Source organism: Camelus ferus, chromosome 17, assembly GCF_009834535.1.
Source record: "Camelus ferus isolate YT-003-E chromosome 17, BCGSAC_Cfer_1.0, whole genome shotgun sequence".
Classification (NCBI taxonomy): domain Eukaryota; kingdom Metazoa; phylum Chordata; class Mammalia; order Artiodactyla; family Camelidae; genus Camelus; species Camelus ferus.
In genome coordinates this window covers 30,291,636-30,310,981 of record NC_045712.1, presented here as the reverse complement: position 1 = coordinate 30,310,981, position 19,346 = coordinate 30,291,636, and the positions used below count along the sequence as shown (strand labels likewise).

At 61.9% G+C, this 19,346-nt stretch overlaps 1 protein-coding gene across 3 annotated transcripts; it reads right to left on the bottom strand.

The window, feature by feature from the left end:
• Positions 1-246: 246 nt before the first annotated feature.
• On the bottom strand, positions 247-13,678 carry GATA2 (GATA binding protein 2). Of its 3 annotated transcripts, none has more exons than XM_032458780.1 (7): positions 8,804-8,824; positions 8,293-8,499; positions 7,373-7,649; positions 6,316-6,957; positions 4,470-4,615; positions 2,536-2,661; positions 247-2,130 (listed from the first exon to the last, which is right to left on the bottom strand). In XM_032458780.1, exons 3-7 carry the CDS (start codon positions 7,599-7,601, stop codon positions 1,831-1,833), a joined length of 1,443 nt encoding a protein of 480 aa, XP_032314671.1. In that variant the 5' UTR covers positions 7,602-7,649; positions 8,293-8,499; positions 8,804-8,824; the 3' UTR covers positions 247-1,830. The 3 variants fall into 3 exon arrangements, with proteins under 3 accessions (XP_032314671.1, XP_032314673.1, XP_032314672.1); XM_032458782.1 differs by having other exon boundaries at positions 6,316-6,954; positions 8,804-8,823; XM_032458781.1 differs by lacking the exons at positions 8,293-8,499; positions 8,804-8,824 and adding an exon at positions 13,410-13,678.
• Positions 13,679-19,346: the final 5,668 nt, after the last annotated feature.

Genomic DNA, 19,346 nt, shown 5'->3' with positions numbered 1-19,346 from the left:
TAAAGGCGGCAGAAATCACAGCATTCCTGTGCCTGCCCGGGACCCACCCAGCCCCTGGGACCCCCGGTTATGTGGTAATAAGGAAATTCAGGGAGGAGCAGTTCAGGGAGGGGACGGTCAGGATCTCAGACCTGGGCCAGGCAGGGGCCCTTCCATCCCAATCAGCAGGTAAGAACTGGTCTGGGCTGGCTGACCTCCGTGCCCAGGACTCCGCAGCCTGGGCGCCCACAAGACAGGCCAGAGGCATCCACAAAAAGTATTTTATTATTCTGAACAGTATTCACTTTAAAGGAATAGGAAGATAGCATACAATTTTTACAGACAATATATAAATGTTGTACATAATTAACAATAACTTAGTTCACTAATCCAAAATAAAACAAGCCCAATAAAACATAAAACCAGAAAATACTGCCGATTCTTTTTCTTACGCGGATATTGGTACAAAATAAGTTACTTCTGGCTGCGGAGCCCGGCAGCGATCGCCCGCCCGTATTGCACTTGGCCAGCCGCGTCAGCACAGCCCGCTCCCCGGCCGGGCCCTCGCCGGCGCCGCACCCCACTGCCGCTGCACACACTCCCAGCTCAGACACAGTTATGTACAGCTGTACCTCGGGAAGGATCCAGACAGCCACTGCAGAGCAGAGCAGGACCCAGCAGGGCGTGGCCTCTCCCTCCGTCCTGGTCCTGGCTCTGACGCAGCCCCAGCTCCTGCCTTCGCCACCTGCCAGGCCACTGGAAGCCAAGGGCAGCCGAGGACCCCCTGGTCCCCCCCCAGCACCCCCCTGGCCCCCCACTCCTCAGCCCAGGGCTGTGGGGTCCAAGAACTTCTCCAAACATAATAGTGAAGCTACAGCCTTGGTTTGTCCACAGCAAGGGCTTTCATGGTGACATACAACTGACTGGACCCAAAAAGAGTTTAAAAATAAAACTAACTCATCAGCGAGTTAAGCTTATGCAGTTTTTTTTTTTAATATTTTTTCTTTTGTCTCAGATTTGGAGGGGAGGGGGTTGAGGGGTTAGCAGAAAAAGGACGTATATACACAGGGGTCTACCTGGCCGAAAAGGCAGGCTGTGGCTCAGCCCAAAAAGGGCACACAGGTCACACCAGCTTCAGCCTCCGGGCCAGGGGAACGATCTGGGAGATGTTTCCCCCCTCAAGAAAATGTTGTTTCCTTCCTGTGACCCAGCCCTGGCCTGGGAATCTGCGCGGGACCGCCTGTGATTGTCTCTGCCCTCCAGGGCCCTGCCTCCCTGGCCAGCACCGGCTCGGCCTCCCGGGCTGGACCGGCAGCCCCTCCTGGACTGGCCCCGCCCGGCCTGGGACCAGCTGTTCCAGAGAGGGAGCCAGAGGAGAGGGTGGGCTGAGGTCCCTGCAGACCTGCCCCCAGAGCCTGGCAAGCGGGCCAGCCAAGTGGCACTTGGCACCGAGGAAGACCCGAGAACGCGGGGCACCTCAGGCCTCCCAGGTCTCCCAGGCCTTGCTGGAAACAAGAGCAAAATAAATTACTTCTGCCCACTCCCCTCTTCTTCTGAAAACAGTTTCCTTCATTTGTCCCTTGCTGCCTCCCTTTATCTTCATAAAGTTGTCCTTTTTGCTCTCCAAACATCTGTCCATGGTGGAAACCGCACCTGGGTGGCAGCCAGGCCCAGGCGGCCTCCCAGCCCGCGGGAATCTTCACAGTGACGGCCGAGGGAGTGGAGCGCCCACGGGCAGGCGAGGCGGCCCGGGGCTCCGGCGGTGCTGCAAGGCCGGGCAGCTAAGGCTGGGTCCACCCGTCCTGGGAGCGCCTTCCTCGGCGTGGTCTGTCGGTTCGAGTGGGGCCGTCCCTAGCCCATGGCGGTCACCATGCTGGAGGGGTGGGGGTGGCCAAAGGAGAGGCTGGAGGAGGGGTGGATGGGCGTCGGGGTGGGCAAGATGTGTCCCGAGTGGCTGAAGGGCGGGAGGTGGCCCACAGGCGCCATGTGTCCGGCCAGGGCAGCCGCACTGAAGGGGGAGGCCTTCTCTTGCATACACTTGGACAGCTCCTCAAAGCACTCAGCCCCCTTCTTGCTCTTCTTGGACTTGTTGGACATCTTCCGGTTCCGGGTCTGGATGCCTTCCTTCTTCATGGTCAGCGGCCTGTTCACCTGGGAGCAACCGCAGAGACTTCAGGGGTGGAGTTCCCTTCCCAGAGCGAGACCCCCAGCCCCACCGCCAAATGCCCGCCATCCACCGGCGTGTCTCACAGCCTTGCTGCCCTGTGGGACAGAGCCGCACCCTGTAGGGCATTCAGGCCACCAAACGCCAGCACTGCCCCCCACTGACACAACCCACCGAAGACTCTGGCTTTAAGCAGAGGTACCACCTCCCTTGCCCTGCTGGCCCCTGCGGTGGGGCACATCCTCCTGGCCGCCTGGCCAGCTTGCCCCTCTTATGGGAAGTGTAGCAGCTTCCCAAGCCAAGCCACGCCGGAGACTGGCGGGGCCTCTCCCGGCAGCACAAAGCACAGGGGTCCCCGGGGAGGGTGGGGCGGGCCGGGCGGGCGGACTCACATTGTGCAGCTTGTAGTAGAGGCCACAGGCGTTGCAGACAGGGTCCCCGTTGGCGTTCCGGCGCCATAAGGTGGTGGTTGTAGTCTGACAATTCGCACAACAGGTGCCCGCTCTCCTGGCGGCCGACTGGGAGGGGAGGGGTGGCGTCAGCAGGCTGGGCTCCCACGACCCCCCGCGACCTCCCTCCCTGACCCTGGCTCCACCCCTGGCCCCCACCAACGTGGCCTGGGAGCGGCAAATGTCACAGGGGGATCAAGGCATCTCAGGGCCGTGGAATTTTAGAATCTGAGACCTAAGCCATCACACAGCTTTAGAATAAAGGGCTCTCAGGGGTCTGATCGCAGAATCAAGGGGGTCTGAAGAGCTGGAAGCAAACACTGGTCCACCTCCCGCAACCGCCAAACAAGCTAGCGCTTCGGATAGGCAAACTGAGACCCTGAGAAGGGCTCTTCAGTTCAGAAGGCTGGCTGGTTCCCACAGGACACTTGGGTCTGGAGCTGCGTTCCCACAAAATCCATAAGGCTGGGCTCGTCCGCCTCCCTGAGGCCAGAGGAGGGGGCACCGTGTAGCTGCCGGGGGCGGGAGCGTGAAGCGCTCTGGGAGCCTAGAGCAGCTCCGTGCAGTTCAGTAGCCACTGGCCATGTGGCTATTCCAGTTGAACTGAACTACAATTTAATAAAATTGGAAACTCAACTCCTTCAATGGCACCAACCACGTTTCAAGGGGTCAACAGTCACAATACGAGCTAGAGGCAACCCTAGTGAGCCAGGTGGAGCTAGAAAATTTCCAGCACTGCAGGTTTTCTGGACAATACTGGCCTATCTGCCCAGCACCCTGTACCCCAAACCTCAGCACTCTAACTGCCCCCCAGACCCTCAGGGCAGAGGGGACCTGGAAAGGAGTGTCTGGTTTCTGGAGAAGAGAGCCGAAGGCGCCTGAGAGGCCAGGTAAAGGGGTCTTTACCCAGGAAAGCAGACTCTGGCTCCCGGGTCCAGCAGCCCAGCCCCACAACACTTCCCAGGGAACCGCGGGCAGCCGGGGTGGGGGCCGCGCGGCCAGCAGAGGCTGCAATGGCCCCAGGCCCGAGGCTGGCTGCAGCCAGGGGGGCGGGGAGGGGTGAGGGTGAGTAAGCAGCCTGAAGCTGGAATTCTGACTCAGGGGCCAACCCCGCATCCTCCGGCCAGCCGCCACCCGCCCTCACTCCAGGAGGGAAAAAGGGGGCCCCCAAAGCGGCCAGCGATTTAAGCCTCATAAATCACTTCGCCCTGAAAAAATATATTTATTATTCTTAGCATTTTACGCATTATTTGCAGAGTAGAGGGTATTAGAAATTTCAAAACAGCCCAGCGAGAGGCAGGACTGAGCCGAGGAGAGACTCTAAAAACTCGCAGAGTCCGGAAACAGATACACAGAGTTTCCTTATCTTCAGGCTGCAGATGTCCGGATAGGAAACTCCGGCAGGAGATCCGAAAGGGCATTTTTTTAAATCACTCAAATGAAAATACACAGTATAGGTGACTCCATGGAAAAATAATAAAGAGCAGGTTTTTTTGGTGGTTGGTGTGTTTTATTTAAATAAGCGTAGGGAGATTGTGTGCTGGGAAGCCAGTGAGAGCAGCCCTCAGCCACAGGGAAAATTACTTCATGGCCCTATTTTTAAAAGGAGTTGCACAGAGGCCAGGGGACAGGAGCCGGGCCCCGGGACGCTCAGCTTTGGGGACCCCTGAGGGCACCTGGTGGGCTGCAGAAGGGACACCCGATCAGAAAAACTCTAGCCTAAGAGAAGGGCAACCTCAGCTGACATCCCAGTGATTTTAATGATAAAAGACTTTAAGTAACAAACCATCTGCGTTCGAAGGTTTTTTCCTAAATTAATGGCCCAGGCAGGGTGCGGTCCCCAGCGCCCCCACCCCCGCCGCCGCCCCAACTCCTACCAGTCTCCGCTTGGGCTTGATGAGCGGCCGGTTCTGCCCGTTCATCTTGTGATAGAGCCCGCAGGCGTTGCACAGGTAGTGGCCGGTGCCGTCTCGCCGCCAGAGAGGGGTGGCTGTGGCCCCACAGTTGACACACTCCCGACCTTCTGAAAGGGGAGAGGGGAGACACAGGGCTGGCTCAACAGACAAGGTCAGGGGAGGGAGCTGGCGGGCGGCAACAGTCTGGCCGGCCTGCCCGGCCAGGCTGCTTCAGGGGGTGACTTTCTGCTCCAGCCCGGCAGGAAGAAGGACCCGGGAGACAGAATTCGGGGAGTCTTTTAAGGCCAAACCTCCCTCTTCAAGACCTTCTCTAAAAGGAAGGGAAACGAGGCCCCAGGGATTCTCAGCACGGCCAGGAAAGGGTATTTACAGCAAACTTTGCCGTTGGCGGCAGGGCAGGGGCAGGAGTCACTGGCTCAAGCCGGCTGGGCCAGAGGATCGGCCCCCTTTCTAGTCCCTCTCCTCTCGTCCCCAGCCTTTCTCCCCAGCGGCGTCTGCATCTCCCGAGTCTGCTTCCCGTCCTGGGCCCCCACCCCTGCCCCGTCTTTCTGCTCTCCCTCCGTCTGCCCATCCGTCCGTCCGTCCGTCCCTCTGGCCATCCAGGGTCACTTCCTTCTTTCTCCCCGACCTCCCCGCCTTCCGCTGAGGCCCTGGACTGGGATCGACGTTGCTGCTCTTTGAAACGAAATAAATAGTAAGCCCTTTCGTTTTTAGACTAAGTAGACGAAGTGCCCTTGGTCTGTTGCTGGGGTGGTGGTTTTTGTTTTGTTGTTGTTAAAAGACCATCTGGAATTCAGATAGAACGTAAAACAAATCTGGGAGAAAAGACTAATCAAAGGCAAGCTAGCTGGTCTGAGCAAAACGGGCCGAGGTGGGACTGAGGGAGGCGCTGGCCGCGGCAGGGCCAAGCCCAGAGCTGTCTTCGCGTTGTGCCACCCAGGACGTTTCCCCCCATTTAGTTTAAACTAAATCGTCAGTCTATAAGGGCAAGAGAATGTGGTTTCTGGACTCAGGAGTTCAAGTTTTTAAAAATCTTCCTCTCCCCCGGCCTAAAGGGACTGGAAGGAGGTGTGGACAGCAGGAGCCCACACCAGCCACAGCATCTTCTCTGCGGCCAATTCTTGGACAAACCCAGCCCGGCCACAGCCAGTTCCCGCAGCAAAGGGGCAGAGGCACCTCCAGCGCCATCCCCTCACTCCGGCCCTCAGGGAGGGAGAGTGAAGGACACGCCAGGGGGCAGGGAGTGCGAACTGGTCCTAGGAGTTCTGCCTCAGGGGAAATCTCCCAGGAAGATAGGGAGCTATCGAAATCCCAAGATCAGAATGATTGAGCTGGAGATCCGGATTCCTCAAGGGTCTGGAGCCTCTAGAGTGCACCCCAGCACGCACACACGCTCACCAACACACGTACACACACGTATACACCGCCTCACTGCTCTCCCCTGGGTTCTGCACTCTCGAACACGCTAAGTCGTGAGACTGCTCGAATTTTCACTTAAGAGTCTGGGAGGGGAAGGGGGGAATTCCCATTCTGTGTTCTGGTCGGGCTGTGGCCAACCTTGGAGGGGATGAGGAGGAGTGGGGAGGCGAAATAAACTTTGGAGCCACCAGGAACCCTCAAGAAAAGGATGAGAGTTTTAGGGCCCCTTTCCCACCACTCTGGGGTCCCAAGCATCTGTTAGGGGCTGTTAGAGACTGACGTCACCAGATCCGGGAGACTGCCATTGCCCCGTCTCCCACATCACAGCCCCTCCCCCCAAGAGCACAGACAATCCCCACTCCCACTAGGTGCCGGCACCTGCCTTTACCTGAGCAGGAGCGTGCCTTGCTCCGCTGCTTGGGGGTGAAGCTGGAGGCAGGGCCACCCAGGAAACCTCCAGGGTGGAAGAGTCCGCTGCTGTAGTCGTGGGCGGCAGCTGGCACGTAGGAGGGGTAGGTCGGGATGGGGTGGTGTGTGGCAGGCTGGGTGCCCATGGCAGCCAGGCCCGGCCGCAGGGGACTGCCGCTTTCCATCTTCATACTCTCGGTCAGAGACACCTGGTACTTGACGCCATCCTTGTCCTCCCCCCGGGCCGCACTACCCCCTGCAGAAGAGGAGGCTGGGGAGGCAGCCCCAGTGGTGCTAGGGTCGGGAGACACTTCCTTGGGTGGCGTGGGTGGGAAGCCGAAGAGGTGGGAGCCAGAATGGGCCGCCGTGGGGGTGAGGGAGGCCACAGAGCTACCACTGCCTCCCCCGCTCCCGCTCCCTGCCCCTGGGTACACGGAGAGGGGGCCTCCAGGGCCTCCAGCAGCGGAGGGGTGCAGTGGCGTCTTGGAGAAGGGGCTCACGGTCCAGGGGTTGTGGTGGTGCGCTGCCGCTGAGAGGGCTGCTTTGCCCCCATCCAGCCAGGGCAGCCCAGGGCTGTGCAACAAGTGTGGGCGGCACATCTGGCCTCCGGTCAGGCGGGCTGCTGGGGGAGGGAGAGGGGTCAGGGTGCCAGACCAGCCAAGCCAGGTCACAGATACGAAGGGGCACAATACGCAACAATCGAGTGACCCCTCCCCAAAGAAAACCAGAAACATAACACCCCAACCGGCAACAATCAGGAATGTCAGTGCAGAGCTGAAGGACTAGTGGCACAGAAGGGACCCCCCTGGACAGGGCCTGGAGGGAACCCCCACAGGCCAGCTGGAAATGGGCAGAAAATCTATGGGGCCCAGATACTCCCCAAGAGGCCGCTGTCCCCATCTCTCCCGCCCGGATTTCTTAGCAGCTCCTATTCCTGCGGATACCACATCCGGGAAGCAAGCAGCCGGGCCCTCCTCCTCTCCCGCGCCAGGCGCACGGCGCCTGGCCTCCCAGTCACCCACCGGCCCTGGGCTCACCGTGCGCGGGGCTGTAGGAGACGCGCGCTCGAGCGTGGGCCGGGTTAGCGTAGTAGGGGTTGCCCTGCGAGTCGAGGTGGTTGAAGAAGACGTCCACCTCGTCGGGAGGCAGCAGCTGCGCAGGCTCCATGTAGTTGTGAGCCAGGCCCGGGTGGTGCGAGTCGGGGTGCTGCGCATTCAACACGGCGGGGTGCGCCATCCAGCGCGGCTGCTCGGGCGCCACCTCCATGGCCGGCGTCGGAGGCTGGGGATCTGGGTGGAGGCGGTGGCGGCGTCCCTGTACGACGGAAGGGGGCGTGAGGGGCGCCGCCAAGGCCCGACAACCCCAAAGTCCCGCCACGCGGCGTCCCGCGGGGCGTTGCGCCCCAGCCGAGCTCAGCCGCGACCAGTCCCGGGTGGGAGGAAAGCCCAAAGCTCAAAACGAAAGGAGGGCGCGGGAGAGGGTGCAGCCACGCACACTCACATGGTAACCCCGGTCCCAGAGCCACACACTCGTGCGCACGGGGTCACACGCAGGGACAAGCCCCAACGCCAGTAACCCCAACTAAAAGCGCTTTAGTCAGACACTCATCCCCCACCCCCACCATCCCGGCACACAAACACCTAAACACAGACTAAAAGTTGACGCCAGGCGCCCGGGCATCCACTGGGGCACACGAGCCTAAGGACACGCACAAACCTACACTTGGAGCCGATACACAGACAGACCTCGACTTCCCCCCGCAAAAAAACCACGCACACGCAGCCCCGTCGACCCAGAACCAGCCCCCGCGTACACTCTGGCGGCACAATCAGGACCTTTCACCGAGGCACACCAAAGCAGTCACCAGCAGCCTGGCCCGGGTCCCCAGGTCCCGCAGTGACCTCTCAGAGCCCGGAGCGCCCCAGGCCCTCGGCCAGCTCTCTCACCCCAAACTTACACACGCAGCGCCGCGGGGAGAGGGGCGCGGCCTCGGAGCGGGCAGCACCGGCTGAAGCCCCGGGGATGGCAGGCTCAGGGACAGCGCGTCGGGCGGCTGGCGGGGTTCACGGGGTGGATGTGGGGGGCAGCGCGCGCCTCGGCCTCCGGCCCGCCGGGCTCCGGCCCCTCGGCATCCTCCGGCCGCCCTGGCGCCAGCTCGCGACTCCTGCACAGACATGAAGCGGGGGCCGCGCACGCCTAAGAAGCCCGCGCCAGCCAATCAGCGCCGCGCGCCTCCCAGCCTCCGCCCCTCATTGGCTGGGCCCGCAACTCCCGGTCCGCTGGACTCCCGGACTGACCCGCGGGCCTGCCCCTCTGCGCCTGCCGGCCCCCTCCCCGCGCCCTCCCGGCGGCCCCTGCTGCCGATGCCCCCCCCCACGCCACCCGTACCCCTCAGGCCGACTGCTGCGCCCCCTCTTGCAGACACTCTCGGTCCCCCTCACCCCTGGGCCCTCCTCTCAGTAACTAACCTCCAACTGGGCCCCCTCCCCGGGAGCCTGGGCCGCGCACCCTCTGGGTGTCTGGTTGTCCTCTCCCTGGGACCCCAGCCCTTCCAGTCTCTCGGATCCCACCTCCTTTACCACTGAACGTGGTCAGTGGCTGTCCAACTACCTACCCAGACCGTTCCCTTCCCCAGCTCGGGCTCTGGTCGGGCAGGGGTTGGGTAGGCTGCTGTGGGACAGAAGGAGCGGTGAGGGGCAAGAACTACTGGGTCCCCGAGGGCATCTGGGCCTCGGACAAGAGGCCGCTTAGGACTGCTTGACCTGAAGGAGGTGGACTGGCTGGAGGCTCCGGAGAGGGGGAAGGGGCGTCCCCTTCCCGGGCGTGGCCTTAGCAGACCAACGGGCCGAATTGCCTGGGGCGAGGCCGTGGAGACCCGGACTGGCGCCGGCGCCGGCTCGAAGGAGACGCCTCCGGGCAGGAGGAGGCATTTTTTTCCTCCAGGGGGTCCCTAGGGTAGCCCCCAGGGAGAGGGAGACAGTGGTCTGAGAACTTTGTCCCCTAAGTCACCTGGAACTGCTCCCCACACACCTCCAGTCCACAGACCCAGCTCTGTGTATGAAATGGGCCCGGTGCACTCTCTCTGCTCTCTCCCATTGCACAGACGGAGGAGACCGAGGCTGGAGGGGGGCCTGTGGCCCAGCGAGGGGTCGAGAACAAAGAAATGTGGGGGAACTGAGACAGGTGCGGGGGTAGTGGGGGGCAATTAGCATCCTCCAGCCCCTGTTCCCTCGCTGGGTCTGCAGCTCTTGGGGTAGAAGCCCAGAGGGATCCTAGGTGGGTCCCAAGCAGGGGAGAGGGCAGGGGTCCTGGCCACCCCCAGGAAGGTTGGGGGAGGGGCGGCGGGATTGACAGTCGGTAATTGGGTAACTGGAGGCGGCTTCTCCGGCCGGGCAGCCCCGCCACCGCGACGCCGGGCCCCTGACGTCACCCAATTCGCCAGGAAATGAACTTTTTAATAATCCGAGGAGGGAGGAAAGCCCTCGGTCCCCTCGGCTCGGGGGGCACCCGCCAAGGCTCAGCTCCGCCGGCGCGCCCCAATCACCCTCTCCCAGGCCAGCTCTGGCAGCGCCAAGGGGGCGCGGGCCCGGGCTGGGGGCCTCCTCCTGCCTCTGCGTTCGGCGGTCTGGTCTATCAGTCTGCCCGAGGCCCTGGCGCAGGTAAAGGGGGCCGGGGGCGCGGGGCCGGCTCCTGCTGGGAATCCGCTCTTCTCGGACTCTCGGGGACCCATCTGCCCTGGCTGTCCGCTGTGCCTCCCGCTCCGCTCCACTCCGTGGCGCGCGGGGCCCGGGCTTCTCGGAACTCCGCTCCGCGGGAGAGGAGGCCGGCGCTTGCCGGGTAAGGCGCGCCGGGACCGGGAACTGGAGTGCGAGGCCGCGGGCGCCGGGCCTCTGCAGCCGGACCGGGCAGGTGAGCGGCCTCCGTACCTCCCGCTTCGCGCTCCCCGGAACGCGTGCTGTCTGGCCCGGACCCGCTGTCTCTCGGTAAGTCTGTCTCTCCTCCCCGCCTTTAGCTTTACGATTCACCAACGCGTAAAAAGCGATCGTCGCGAAGCCTCCAGCCTGTTTTGCCGCCTCGGCGCCCAGCAGGAGCTTCTCAAAGACAACGCGGCCCCGGGGACAATCCCTGGTGTCCGGCAAGGCTGCCCCGCTGGCGCGCGAACCCCGGGACCCAGCGCCGGAGGCTCCCGGCCCGCTGGCCGGCCGCGAAGCGGTGAACGCGGGAGCCGAGCTGAAGCTTCACGCGGGGCCGCGGCCGGCGCCTCGGCTCGCAGGGCGGTGGACGTTCCTAGCCCTCGGGAAAACAGGTAATTCACCTTTTTCCCCCAAAAGCGTGGTTCAGCTTATCCCCGGTCCTGGCTAGTTCTGCAGTTTCATCACTGCGAGCTCGGCTTCAAGCTCCTCCGGGACAGCCTGAAGCCCCTCCGGGGCAGCGTCAAGCCACCACAAGAGTGGAGGTGACTCGCCCGACAGGGCCCCTGCCCGCACGGCAGCCTTGGGCTGCCCGCCGGCCTGGTGTAGCACAGAGCGCAGGCGGGGATTTAACTACCCCGCTCGGCGGCTCAGAAAAGCGCTGCGAAGAGGAGCTTAGCAGGGCAGTTAAGCAGTGCTCCATCGGGGGACTCGGGAGAGCCACACCAGCCCTCCTTCCCGCAATCCAGGCCTGAGAAAAGGGAAAGCGGAACCCTGCCAGGTCTCCTGGGGCCATGGGGCTGCCTTCCTCCAAAAGGAAGGCAGGCAGCGGGCTTGGCTGAGGCCTCCACATTGACTGGAGCTCCTGCGTTGGACGCGGGACTGCTACGCTCTCCTGCAGGAAAGAACCCGCCTGGGAGAGAAAAACGGGCACCAAGGCAGCAGGGCGCCCAGCTGGCCAATAAAGGGGGAGCGCCGCTCTCAAGTGTGTCTGCCAGATGGACCGGTGGAGGCTAACCAGGTGCCCTGTCCACTGGGTAGCGGAGGCCATCCGATCACTTCTGCCAGGACAAACATCTGGGGAGGGTTAGGGCAGCTCCCAGGATCGACTAGGGTTGGGTGGGCATCCTTGGGGCTGAGGAGAGCAGATTTATTTCCGTTTTCAGCCTTGGACTTTGGGGTCTCCAGAACATCTTTGGAGGGACACATTCCCTTTTTTTTTTTTTTTTTGGTCCGTTCCCAAGGCTTGTTGCAAACGTGGGCGCTGCCCTTTGGTCACACTAAGAAGCTATCACTTTCCTTACATGGGAACAAGATTTCACGAAGGACTGGAAGGGCTGTAGTGAAACTGAATTTTCTAACAGCCTTTTTCAAATGACCGGAGATTTCCAGCTGGAGGGTTGGAGCTGCCCCGGTGCTTTCTCGGGGAGCTGGGGCTGCAGAGACCCAAAGCCCTCTTGGCCCAGGCTGGGCACTCAGCTGCCCAGGTCTTCCCTGTCCAGCGCGACTCCCCACCCCTCCCTGCCCTTTGTTTAAACTTTGCTCACCAGAGGCGGCCCCTCTGGGACCAGAAGTTTGCCCTCTCTTTGTAACCTAATTCTTCTCGCCTTTTCCTATGGGCATCTAATTGGCCAGCAGTGGAAGGGATGTTCAAAGAAATCCGATTGCTTAGGGGTTGCCTTCCATAGGGATATTTACTTTGCAACCCAGGCCCTCCTAGCCCCACACCGGCAATGTGCCTTGAGGGGTACTGAGGAGGAAGGGGGGCCGCTTTGGCCAGAGGAGTTCAGAAGTCCCCACTAAGGCAAGGCCTCGTATCTTCTCAGGCCTCAGCCACCCTCCAGAGGGGTTCAGCAGCCCCCCCCCACTCTTTTGGGTTCACTTCCAGTCCCTCAAATCTGAAGTCTCCCTCTCCCCTGGCCTCCATGCTACCCCTCCAACCCCCATCCATTTTCTGGGCCTTTTTGAATTGTAAAGACCTGGGACCAACGTTCTAGTCGTGTCAGGGCCTCGACGATCCCGGATCTCCTTACCAGGTTCCAACTGCCACCTCCAAGCCTGACAGCCTCCCCCAGGGGCCCTGCAGAGACCTGCAGAAATCGGCTGCGTTTCTCCCTCCTCCACGAACTGCCACAGTTTGTTCAGAGGCCTGACAGCCCAGCGGCCCAGCAGCATGACAACTGGTAAATCCGTTTCGTTAGATGCAATTTGTTTGCAATTTGTCAACCCGGCTGGGAAACGCTCTGCAGACTCCTGGGCAGCCGCATTGGCCCTACCTGCTCCTCGAATCCTGCCTACTCTTGAACGAACCCAAGTGCGAGGTGCCTGCGTAGACCTGGAGCTCACCACCAGATGTTCCCGACCCCGGGAGATGTGGCTTTTTCCAAAACAACGAATTTCCTTCCGTGTTTTCCGGGAAAGGAGCAGCCGCCACACCCGGGGGCCCTGAACGCCAGACCGTTCCCCTTGCGGTTGGGGCAACCTGGAGTTCAAGCCTGGCCGCCGCTGAAGGATTCTAAATGCTCTAGGTCCAGACAAACCCAGACCGCCGCTGTCTACGCCTCCCTGCGGCAGATCCCTGAGCCCGCGGAGCCCCATTCTTATTGAAATCCCTCTAAAAGGATTCCGAGTCTGGCTCGGGGAAGGGGGGAGACTTCCAGACCCCGTGCTCTCCCCCACCCGCACCCCAGCCACACAGGATAAAGGGCCGCAGGGCGCGGCCCGCGGGGGCGCACGCAGGAGCGCGCCGGGTTAAGCCGCGCAAAGCCGGCGCACGGGACCAACCGGCAGGTGCAGCCGCCTCTTGGCGCCCCGGCTCGGGCGCATCATCGCCGCGGCCCGGAGGTGGGGGACGGCCGAGACAAAGGCCCCAGCTCTCGTGCCGGGAATGGGGGAGCTTTGCGTCTCTCGAATAACCGGGGCTCGTGGCCTATGGCTCCGTCCGAGAAGTGGGAAGGCGGGAAGCCCTGTCCCCAGCTCCCCAAACCCTCCCTCAGATTTAGGACCCTGTGACTTGGGGTTTGAGCCGCTGGTAGGGCCAGGGCGAGCCCCTAAGGCCACATATCAGGAGCCACCAGGCCAGACAGACCGTGCGATTCTGGTACCGGGTGGGCCGAGCCTGGGGGCTGGAAGGGCCCTGGCCAGGGGGAGAAAGGGGACTTACCCAGCGAGATGCGGCGGGCGGCGCCCCCGGGCGGACAGGGCCGGAGCGGAGCGGGGCGCGCTGCGCGGTGTGTGGCGAGCCGGGCCCACAGGACCCCGAGCTGGCTAGCAGCGTTCACCAGCGCGGCCCGGGCGGTGCGCTGAGCGGCCGCATGGTGCGCGGCTGGCCGCTTTTGTTCGCCCGGTGGACGGCAGGGGCCGGCTGGGGTGGAGGCGACCGCAGCCAGGAGATAGGGACTTCAGAGGCGAGCCCCGGCGGCACTGGCCCCAACACCTCTCTCTCGCTCCTGCTGCCTCTCCCTCCCCGCGGCCACAGAGGCTCTGCTTTTATTTCGACAGCACTTTGCGGGGGGGGGGGGGGGGGAGCGCGCCACAGGGGGGCAGGAGGGTGCCCGGGGCTCTGCGCCCGGTCTCTCTGGTCCAGCCGCCGGGCGGCAGGCCCAGGGCAGCAAGCACTCAGGGCGCACACACCCTACTCCCCTCTACTCCAGACTGCTCCTGCCCTTGCAGGGGCACACACACAGGCGCACCCCTGCTCTCAGGGTTGCGTGCTCAGAGAGCCCGAACACGGGCTGAGACTGAGACTCTCTCCCCAGGGGCCTGAAGAGCCGTGGGCACACGCGCTCACACACGCACGCACACAGCACACAGACACGTGCTCCTCCCTCTCCAACCCGCCTTCAGGGTGCTTACACAGACACACACAGATCTGTGCACACGCATTAACGCACACAGCTGTGGCTGCGTGGCCATCCTCAGACAGGAGATCTGGGTCACACCGATGTGTATGCACACGCTCAAAGCTGGCTGGAAATGCTGGCGCGCGCACACAACTCCCTCACTTTCAGGCAGATTTGGCTCAGTGTAGACACAGCCCCTCTCCCATTCCCGCTGATACCCCACCCCAGTTCTCCAACTCCAGAGCACACCAGAGCATTCTGAAGTGGAGTCTGAGGCATCTCCCTGACTCACCCTAAAAGAAGCTCACATGGGGAAGAAAAGGGCAGGACGTAGAAGCTGCTTTCTCCTTGGAAGCCTGGGTGGAGGAGTTGGAATGTGGGAGCCTTCACCCCAAGAAACTCTCCGGTTTGGGAGGCAAGGAAGTCTAGTCCTTGAACTTTCAAAGTTCCTACCAGGAGATTCAACACGGCAGCTGGAGCCCCATTCCCGGGAGAGTGAACATGCCCTGAGGTCCTTGGGCCCAAAGAGAAAGTGCTTCACCTGGAGGGAGTGAGAAGTCCCTGGGCCGGGCGTGTCCAGAGAGGAGGTGTGGTATGAACGGCCTGCCATCTCTGTGGGCATCTGCTGTTTGTGGGTCTTCCTTTGAAGCTGATGGTGACTGCTGAATGTGCATCTGCTCTGTTCTGAGTGCCGCGCACGCGCGTGTGTGTGTGCGTACGCGTGCACGTGCACACACTTGTGAGCACATGGAAAGTCTGCAAAACTGAGTCTATTAGTATGTCTGTTGGTTCCTGTGGGCCCCTTAGAGTTTGTGTAATGTGTGTGGTTATTTCAGAGTGTGACCCCATCAGTGCACTGGATGTGTGTCCCTGGGGCTCCATATCTGTGAGATCATTGTGCCCATGAATCTTGTGATGAGAAGTGGGTACTTCCAAGTGTTTTTCTATAAATTGGTGTTTCCCTGTGTGGGTCGGTAGCAGTGTGTGTCTGGATATCCCGTGTCTATGAATTGGAGTGTGGTGGGTGCGTGTCTGTCTTTAACAGCATAGGCATGGGTGTGTGTCATTGTATCTTTGAACGGATGGAGGATGTATCCAAGTGTGCGTGTGTGTCTGGGTGTAGCTCCATGCACAGACTTATGTGTGTTGGGTTGGGAGTTTGTGTCCGGGGTGTGGGCTACTGTGTGTATGAATACACCTTTGAACTGTGTGAGTTTCTCTACCGAGCAGTACTGTGTGTCTGTGGCCTGTGGAGGAGCGTGTCCCTGGGCGACACAGTACGTGTGTCTTCCCAGATTGCCCGCCGTCCGCATCTTCCTTAACTGGCAGGGCAGGCAGCCAACGGAGCTCCGGGGTGCCATTTGCGGGGCACTTTCTGTCTGTCTGTGGGAGGGGAGATGAGCTGATAAGGCTTATCTGCCGACGCCAGCACCATGCTGAATAACTGCTCTAATGAGGTGGCTTCGCCGGGACCATCGGCTCCCAAGGCCCCCAGCCTCACTGCGGGGGAACAGGGGAGCCAGTCCTGGGGCATCGGAGCACACCCCCATGAACCCAGCAGGGGCTGAGTGTCCTCAGGGCCTTTCCTAGTTCTGCCCTATGTCCTTGGGGGGTGGGGGTCTAGGCCTTGTACTCCCCACCCCACCTGCCATCTGCCTGCTAGGCTGGGCTGGCCAGAGCCAGCTGAAGCCCCCCAGCCTCTGGTCAGCAGTCAGGAAGATGGCTTGAGAGGGCAGGAGGTGTGAAGCCTGGAGAAGCAGGGCCCTCTGGGGTGGACTGAGAGACATGGAGGCCCTGTGATAGAGAGACAGGTTGGGGGACAAGACGGGGAGACCCAAGGACAGATTTTTAAAAGCAACAATGGTAGAGGGACTGGTGGGGAGGGGAAGGGTGGGTTGGGGACACTCAGGAGTGGGCAGAAACAAACAACTAAAAAACTAAAAAGTGCCAGAAAGGGTGGAAAAGATGGGAACCAAAACAGTGAAATTGTTAGCCAGAGAGATGTGGACAGAGACAAAAGAGATACAGAAAGGAGACAAAAATAGAGATGGGGAGAGAGGAGAGACCCTTGGGGAGGGGAGGAAGGAGAGAGGGTGGGGGCCCGGAGAGAACAGGGGAGAGTGCGGACACAGAAGATGTGGGTGGGATGGACAGACAGCGATAGAGGGACGGCAGGGGCTCGGCACACGGAGTGCCAACGGGAGCACGCAGGGCGGCGGGCCGGGAGGGCGCCAGGGCAGCGCCGGCGGGCCGGGCGGGGCACCGAGGCGCGGGCGGCGGCGGCGGCGGGCAGGGGGGTCCGCGCGGGGCTGCGCCGCTGTCCGGGGTAATTTTTCATCTCGGCCGGCTAATCTTTGTTCCCGGCGAAGATAATGAATAGCCAATCGTTATCTGCCCGGCTCCCGGAGGCTGCCCGAGAATGGGGTTGTACAGGGCTGGGGATTGTTTCCAAAGTGCCGCGGAATAAATGGTGTTCCTTATCTCTGCCTTCCAGATTATCGGAGCCCTTTCAGAGCGCGCACAACAAATGCGCCCGCCATCGAATGCATCATTTACCACCGCAGATCCGCGCGTTGATGGGCAGGCAGATAGCGTCCGCGGGGGGCACTCGGGCGCCCGGTGCCCGTGCCGCCCGCCTGCCTGCCGGGGGCACCCAAGTGAGCGCCCCCGGGTGTGCCCGGCATGTTTGGATGGGCAGGCAGGTGTGCCAGTAGGTGGGCAGTGAACAAGCAGGGGGTGTTGGTGTGCCTGCGGCCACATCAAACAAGTGTGGGACAAGAAAGTGCAGGAGGGCGAGCCCGCGTGCCACGCGTGGTGGGCGTGAGCTGGGCGCCTGGGGATGGCCGGGGTGAGGCTGTTTGAGGGTGCCCAGAGAAGGGGTGTCGCACAGGACTGTGTGGGCATGCATGCCACTCAGGGTGAGTAGATGTGTGTGAAGGAGCAGGTGGCGTAAGCCCATGTGTACAGGAGGCAGTATTGTGTCTCCATGGGTCTGCCCTCCACAAGGCCATCTGCGAATGCACACAGGAAGTGATGTCGCCTGCCACCAAGGCGAGTGGGTATGTGTATATTCAGGCGTGGGTGTGTTACTCTCCTGAGTGTCCTGTGCCTGCAGGTGCTGGGGGCCACACTCGCCCGCAGGCCTGTGCATCTATGCATGCCTGTGAGTGTGCACCCTGTGTGCCTTGGGGTGGGCACGGGTCTGCGTAAGGGTGGTTGTGTGCTTGTGCATCTGGCTGCCGGCCGTGCTGGGGGCACTGCAAGAGGGGCAAGAGGGCAAGGGCCTGTCCCTGTGTCTGCACATGGCGCCCTGGACATGAGCTGGGCCCCCCTCCAGCTTGGCAAGAGACAGCCAGAGGGACAGAGTGGTGTGTGCGGGGGTGGTGGGCGCCACAGTGGCATGTGCCGTGTAACGAGTGCTTGTTACCCGAACAGGGTGTGCGGCTGTGAAAGGGAGACAGGTCTTCCGAGGAGTTTGGCAACAACCAGGGATCCCAACCCGCCTCAGGGGACACACCTTGCCAGGGGCCCCAGACCTGGGGTAAGAGAGCCCGGAGCCCCGCCGCCCGAGGTCCCGCGCGGTGAGTGACACGCGCCGCCGACAAAGGCTGTGTTTTTCCGGGCTCGCGCCCCGCCCGCGCGCGCACGCGATGGTCCCCATGGCGACGCAGATAGCGCCGCAGCCATTTTCCCTATCTCCCCGGGGTCTATTATACGGCGGGATTAGCTCATCTCCCGGCAGGTCAAACCCAAAGTCACACAACCTGCGGCGCGGGCCCCGCCCCCGCCCGACCCCCGCCAACGCGGCCCGGTCTCGGCCCCGCGACCCCCGAGCGGCGACCGGTGCGCGGGCGCAGGGCGCCACCTGGCGGCCGCGGGCCTCCGACCGGGGCCTCGGGGAGCGGCCGCCGGTGGGAACCGCCCAGGCAGAAGACGCGGGCCGGGGTCCCTTCCTCTGGGAGCTGGGCTCTCCAGAGCGGAGGCTTTGTTCTGCCACGGCTGTGTCCCCAGGGCCAGGCCGGCACTCGGTAGATGCTCTGTAAGCGTCTGTTGAAAGGGTGGATGGACCGGCAGGAAATTATAGACGCCACGCAGCTTAGCTGGCAACAGGAAATCACTTCTTAGAAGGTGCACTGAACTTAGAATAAACGCCAGACTCCCTTGGAGCCTATGTAATAGGCCTTACTGACCCCTCGGACCCGGTTTCCCCTTCTCTTGCTCCAGCCACAGTGGCCCCCTTCCTGCTCTCTGGGGCCAGCACATTCCCACCCCCGAGAGTCACCCCTCAGAGACCAAAGTTGCCCTCCTCTGCCCACTGTTCTCAAGCTATATTATAGATTTATTTTATAGTGAGTTCTCGGCACAACGTAAAATCATCTTTTTTGTCTTTCTTGCTCCCTGCGGGAGGGGATCTGTCTGTTCCCAGAAGCAGCCCAGCAGCTGGAATCCTGACAACTGGGGCGCATGGGTCACGACGGGCAAGTGGGCCAGACCAGGTCCCTCACCGCTGCTGCACCCCCACCACTCAGCTTTGCTCACCCTTACCCTGGGTGCCTGGCTCCACGCACCTGCCCCAGCTTGCAGCCTGGGGGACCTGGGGTTGAGGAGAGAGTGCCACGAAGCCCCCCCCCCCCCCAGTGTGCTCCTCTCCGGGGAGACTTCACTCAGAATACAAGATCACTACGCCAGCGTTGTCAGGAGCCGGTGATGACTAATTGCCATGCATGGGCTCTGACAGCAAGAGAAGGCCACAGCCCGGGCGGCTTCCAGGAGGGGGCCCAGCCTGCCCATCTCCGTACTGGCGGGGGCTAACCAGGCCCCAAGCCGCCCCTCGCCCACCAGAGGGCTCTGAGAATTAGCTCCCTGCTCCCCAGAAATGCCCCACTCCCTCCTGGAAGTAGCTCAGGCTCTCGGCCCCAGACCCCTCACCACACATGTACCAAGCCTGGCGGGGTGGCCTTAGGAGAGCCACTTTCCTCCTCTGAGCCTCAGGCCTGCCTCCTCAAGCTCCCTCTGGGGTTGTTTCGGGAATTACTCACGAGCGAGTATTAAAGAGAGTTTTGTGACCCCGCCTTTGAATGTTGGGAGCCAAGTCTCAGGGGCCCAGGCAACAGCTCATTGTGCCCAGTGTTTTGAGGTGAGAGACTTCATGCACAGAGGTTCGCTTTCAGCGTCTCCTGGCAAGTCGGCCTGCCCGCGCCCGCTCTCTGCACAGCGACGTCATGCTGGAGTCGCTATCCCCAGCCCCTGGGCACCGG

Coding starts and splice junctions, on each gene's coding strand:
- GATA2 (XM_032458781.1), bottom strand. CDS start 7,601: ATGGAGGTGGCGCCCGAGCAGCCGCGCTGGATGGCGCACCCCGCCGTG. Junction 4,616..6,315: donor CAAGGCACGCTCCTGCTCAG/GTAAAGGCAGGT, acceptor CTCCCCTTTCAG/AAGGTCGGGAGTGTGTCAAC. Junction 2,662..4,469: donor TCAAGCCCAAGCGGAGACTG/GTAGGAGTTGGG, acceptor CTCCCCTCCCAG/TCGGCCGCCAGGAGAGCGGG.